The following is a 4,891-nucleotide window of genomic DNA, read 5'->3' as shown; positions in this document are numbered from 1 at the left end:
TCAGAAGAGCAGGGCTGAGCCAAGGGTCTCCATACCCATCCAGAAGGTTGGCTTACTGGATTGTTTTCATAAGCATTTTTGCTGAAGTTGGAAGAAGAGTGTCGACTTAGAAGGACCGCTGAATACCTGTCACTCAAACTGCCCCCACGCTGATCCTTCCAGTGCCAGGCTGTATTTCCTGGCTAGAGATGCCCCGGGCCAGAGGCTCTCGAGCCTGGCTCTGCCACAGGGAGAGCCGCTCCTGCACCGAGCAGAGCGCAGCTCCGGCCTCTCCGCTGCCAAAGGAGACTCTGAAATGATACGTTTGTTCTGCTTTTACTGCCGCATTTTTTTTTTTTTAAGAATTGCTACACTAGAATGAATGGATTATGAGTAAATAAAAAGAAGCTGTCAGTCTCTTTGAAGGTTGTGTTTAAAGGGACTTGCCAAGTCAGGACAGAAGAGTGACAAGATAGAGACCCTGGTGTTTTCCATGCTCAGCCCGGCTCTTCCGCTTCATCTGCACCGCACTAAAGGATGTCGCTGAAGCACTGAATCACAAAAAAGTGGCACGCAAAATAAAAGGTGCCACATCACAATGATGGCAGTGTTTTAACGGCGGATTGCCACATTCTCTAATCCAACTGAAACGCAGGTCTACACAGCCGAAGAAAACGGTACAATACTTACATAACTTATAATTAAGTTGAAGTCTGCCTACCATTTGACTTTCTAATGAGTGTAATGAGATTACATGCCTGATAGAAGCACTTGTGCAAAAGCAACTTTCGTGTTTAATGAGGCCCTAATACAGGACGAAATCGAATTATTTTCTCTAGTCCCCAAATTCTGCCTCCAGTGTGAAATCTCCATCTTTTAGGGGGAGGGACGGGAGAGGCTGGAAAGGGTGAGAGAGTCCGTGGCCAAGGGCCTCCTGGGAGCTTCGCGACGCAGAATCTCCGCGCGTCTGGCCAGGCCGCGCTGCGGGTCGGGCTCGCGGCCTCGCTTTAATTGGTTTTGGATGACGTCCATGGCACCCGCGGCGCGCGGGAACCCCTCGGTGGGTCTGAAACTAGGTTAAAGCAATTAGCATGCTGCCGACATATTGTCCTTCGGCAGGGCCGTGGGTACCGGGGCGATCGTACCTTGGCTGACAAGGCCGCTGCCTGGAGGGGAGCGACACCCCGCCTCCGCAGGGCCTGCGGGGCACGGGGTCTGCGGATCAGCCAGTAGGTGCGCGCCGGGCGCGCGAGGCCCCTCTCGGTGCCTTTCCCTCCGCGTCCGCGCCGTCCGAGCGCGCGCGGGACCCCACACACAAAGCCGCGCGCCCCGATTCCCGCCGCCGGCTGAGGGCGCCCCGAGGGCCAGGGCGGCCCCGGGTAGCGGCGGCGGAGACTAGCCCGAGTCCCAGCTTCCTGGGCTCTCCCGGCCGCGCCCTTACGCCTCTCCCCTTCGCTAGGGGGCGACCCTGAGCCCTCCACCCGAAGCTCGCCTTCTCCCCACGCTGCTTGCCTTAAAAGGACTAGATTCTGGAGACAAAACCAAGTGAATTTCAGAAATAACCCAGTTGCAGAAGTGGCAGAGAGGGCGCCCTCCTTCTCGCCTTACCTAAAAGACCCTGGGTTTTGTTGGAAAGCATCCGACAGGGTCTCCGGCCTCAGCATGGTCGTCTTCCCCATCTGAGTTCCATGTATCTGACGCTGTAACTGCAGAAGGGATGGGTCACAGGGCGGCTCAACAGCAACCCTTTCTCCCCAGCCCATGGAAGCAGAAAGGCCCCTTCCCTTGGCTAGACCAGAAGCTAGCCCCCTGTTGCCACCGGACACACTTTCTACACTATGATTAGGCAGGGTGCCGGTGACCTTGGGTAAGACAAACATTGTCTCCCAGCCTTAGCTTTCCCGTCTGAAAAATGAGAACAATAAATAGTCTATGACCTCCTTGCCTCATAGGGTGTTTGGATGGTAGGCTAAAAATACAGGCGAAATATTTACGTATTTAGCGCTGGCGATTCAGATGAAGAGCTTCTGAGAGAACTGAGGCCTAACCCTCTAACCCAATTCCTTTCAGCAAAACTAAAAGCTACGTTTGAGTCTCTGGTTCAGGTTTTTTTTTTTTTTTAAACTAAGTTAATTACACTCCATCATGTATTAAACAAATAACTTTTACAAAAAGGTGTAAATAGCATTTATTAACATTGCTTAGAAATAAACCATATCTGGCAATAAATTAGCATGAAGTTTTCTGGCCAGAGTTCTTCCAACAATGCAGAGTTCTGCCAAAGGTGCTGGGTGGAATCACAGACTATTGCATATTTTTAGAAAATCAGGATAAATTATATAAATTATATATTTTAAAAGAGATCATCTATTTCATTAACTCGACAGGATAATAAATAGATAAATAACAAACAGTTGATTGCCATTAGAAAAATGTGATTCTTAAATTACATTTACGTTATATACATGTACAATGTGCACAGAGACACAATCAGATCCTCTGGCGGGTCTGGGACTTCTCAGGACACAAACTCAAAGGGCGGTTCGTTTTCTATGTTGTTGAAGGAAGATTTGCTGTTGAGTTTTCTGGGATCCTCTGGGGTCCACACTTTGGCTGTTCGGATAATATTTTGTTCTTTGAGTTGTTTTTCATCAGTCCAAGAGAGAGAGTGTCCTGCGAGGGGAGGGAGGCCATAATCCGGGTCGCTGGGGGAGGGGGACCCTGAGGGGGTGAGAAGAGAAAACAGACTGTGAATGTCCAACTCTGTTCCCAACGGTGCCCTCCGGTCCGTTAGGATCCCCTCTTGGGCGCCTGGACAGACAGGCGTCTTAGGTTCCATTAGAACGACCCTCTTCCTCCACCCCTCAAGCCCCCAGCGCCTCCACCCCGCAATGCCAGAAGCTGCAGTTCTGTCGGGGACGCGCACCCCCCGAGCCATGGTCAAAGTGGCGGAAAAAAACCTCAGAAACGCCAGCTCGCGCTCAAGGTGGCCGGTGCCCACGACCCGTCCGTCCGTCTGTCGGTCAGTCGGCTGGTCGGTCTGTTCACCCAGCCCCTCCGGGACCTTCCCGTGCCCGTCCCCGTCTCCCCCAGCTGGGAGGCGGACGCACTTACGGGTGCCCCGATGGCAGATGATGACCTTCTGGACCTGGCTGCCCGGGCTGTCCCCGCCCAGGCGCCCGCCGCCGCCCGGTCCCCCGCCCCCGCCCGCGCCACCGCCGCGCAAGGGCAGGTCGGCCTGCACGAGTTCGCTGAGAAAGTTGATGTAGCCGATGGCCAGGCGCAGCGTGTCCACCTTGGAGAGGCGCTTCTCGTAGGGCAGCGTGGGGATGTGCGAGCGCAGCCCCTCAAAGGCGTCGTTTATGGACTGCATGCGCCGCCGCTCGCGCACGTTAGCCGCCTGCCGCAGCTGCTGCAACTCGGCCTCGGAGCGCACGCGCCGCCGCCGCCGCGCAGCCGCCGCCGCGCCGCTCAGGCCGCGCAGCCGCGCCCCGGGGGACAGCACGGCCGGCCCGGCGCACGGGTAGGCGAGGCACGAGGGCGGCGAGCCGGGCGAGTAGGGGAAGCCGCCGGGAGGCGCCCCCACCTCGCAGCAGTAGCCGCCACCACCGTCCTCCGGCTCGCCGGGGCCCCCCGAGGGCGGCGGGGCGAGCGCGTGCGGAGCCACCGAGGGCGCGGGCTGCAGCAGTAGGCACGCCCCGTCGCGGTAGCAGTACTCATGCAGCTGGTGGCTGAGGAACTCCGCCTCGGCCTGCTCGTCGGCCAGCAGCTCATCGCCGTCCTCCAGAGGGTCCCGAGAGGACTGGTCGGTGAAGAAGTCCTCCTCCTCAAAGTAAGGGGACGGGAAGGCGTCCAGGCCCCCGGGGAAGTGCTCTAGCAGCACCGCGTCCATGCTCTGCGCCGCCGAGCGCCCGGGGGACTGCTGGCCTGGGGTGAGGGTGGTCTCTGGAAGTTTGCTGCGGCAGTTCGGCCTTGTCTGGCAGCCCCGCCCTCACGGCCCGGCGCGGGAGGCGGCGAAGACTGCCCGCCCGCTTCCAGCCCCCGGCCTCCCTGGGGAGCCCGCGGCCGCTGCACTCTGGCCGACGCCCGCGCTGCGCTGGGGAGGGCTGTGCCGGCTGGCTGGAGCTGAGGGCTGGCACGCGAGGATTCTTATAACTACATCCACAGGCGCGTGCCAGGGACCCGCGGCGCCAGCCAATCACCGAGTGCGGGGTGCCGGCGGGGAGGGGGCCGGGGAGGCTTTCCGCCCGGTGGGAGCTCCCGGGGCGGAGGGGAGGCGGGGCCCGCGCGGCCCGGGGCTCCTCCCGCCTCTCCTCGCCGGCTCCTCGGCCGAGTACCTGCAGGACGCGCGGCTCCAGGGGCACCTGCGGCCCCCGGCGCCCGCCGGCGCGCGCTGCGCAGAGCCAGGCCCTTCCGCGGGGCGCCTCCGCGCAGCCACAAAAGTTACTAAGGGCGCGTCCGCGGCCCAGGCGGCGGGAGCTGATCGCGGGCGGAGCTCGCTGCTCCTTGGGGGTCGGCGCAAAAACTGCTGGCAGCCTGGGCAGTCCAGGCGGTGCGTTTCGCCACCCCCATCCCCGGAGCGCGCGGGCCTCCGGCCTGGGTTCCATTCCCGGCCTCTGTCTCGCTGCCGAACCTTTCCAGGACTCTGGTCAAGTTGGCACAGTGTGTGCCGCTGGGGTTGGAAGGCGAAGCGATGCAGCTCGCAAGGCGTTCCAGGCGCGGCTCGGGGTCGAGGGGCGCGCGGCTGCGGGGCGCTGCTCGGGATCCTGACTCCGGTATCCGGTGCTCCGCGGCCGGCCTCGCCTCGCCTCCCCTCCCCTCCCTTTCCCCGCCCGCAGACAGAAATAGAGACGCTGGAGGACGCCTTGGAGAGCGGCTCAGAGGGGCACGTTTCTTCTGAAATCAAATCGGG

At 60.1% G+C, this 4,891-nt stretch overlaps 1 protein-coding gene across 1 annotated transcript; it reads right to left on the bottom strand.

Annotated features, from left to right (window-relative positions):
- Positions 1-2,217: 2,217 nt before the first annotated feature.
- Positions 2,218-3,871, bottom strand: PTF1A (pancreas associated transcription factor 1a). The gene is made up of 2 exons (XM_067703721.1): positions 3,094-3,871; positions 2,218-2,700 (listed from the first exon to the last, which is right to left on the bottom strand). Exons 1-2 carry the CDS (start codon positions 3,869-3,871, stop codon positions 2,498-2,500), a joined length of 981 nt encoding a protein of 326 aa, XP_067559822.1. The 3' UTR covers positions 2,218-2,497.
- Between the last annotated feature and the right edge of the window lie 1,020 nt (positions 3,872-4,891).

This window comes from Pseudorca crassidens, chromosome 1 (assembly GCF_039906515.1).
Source record: "Pseudorca crassidens isolate mPseCra1 chromosome 1, mPseCra1.hap1, whole genome shotgun sequence".
Taxonomy (NCBI): Eukaryota; Metazoa; Chordata; class Mammalia; order Artiodactyla; family Delphinidae; genus Pseudorca; species Pseudorca crassidens.
This window is presented reverse-complemented; position numbering and strand designations above follow the sequence as displayed.

What these genes read in the sequence shown, in the direction of transcription:
- PTF1A (XM_067703721.1), bottom strand. Translation starts at nt 3,871, where the DNA reads ATGGACGCGGTGCTGCTAGAGCACTTCCCCGGGGGCCTGGACGCCTTC. An exon ending in CATCTGCCATCGGGGCACCC is followed by an intron (nt 2,701 to 3,093) that starts GTAAGTGCGTCC and finishes TCACCCCCTCAG; the next exon opens with GGTCCCCCTCCCCCAGCGAC.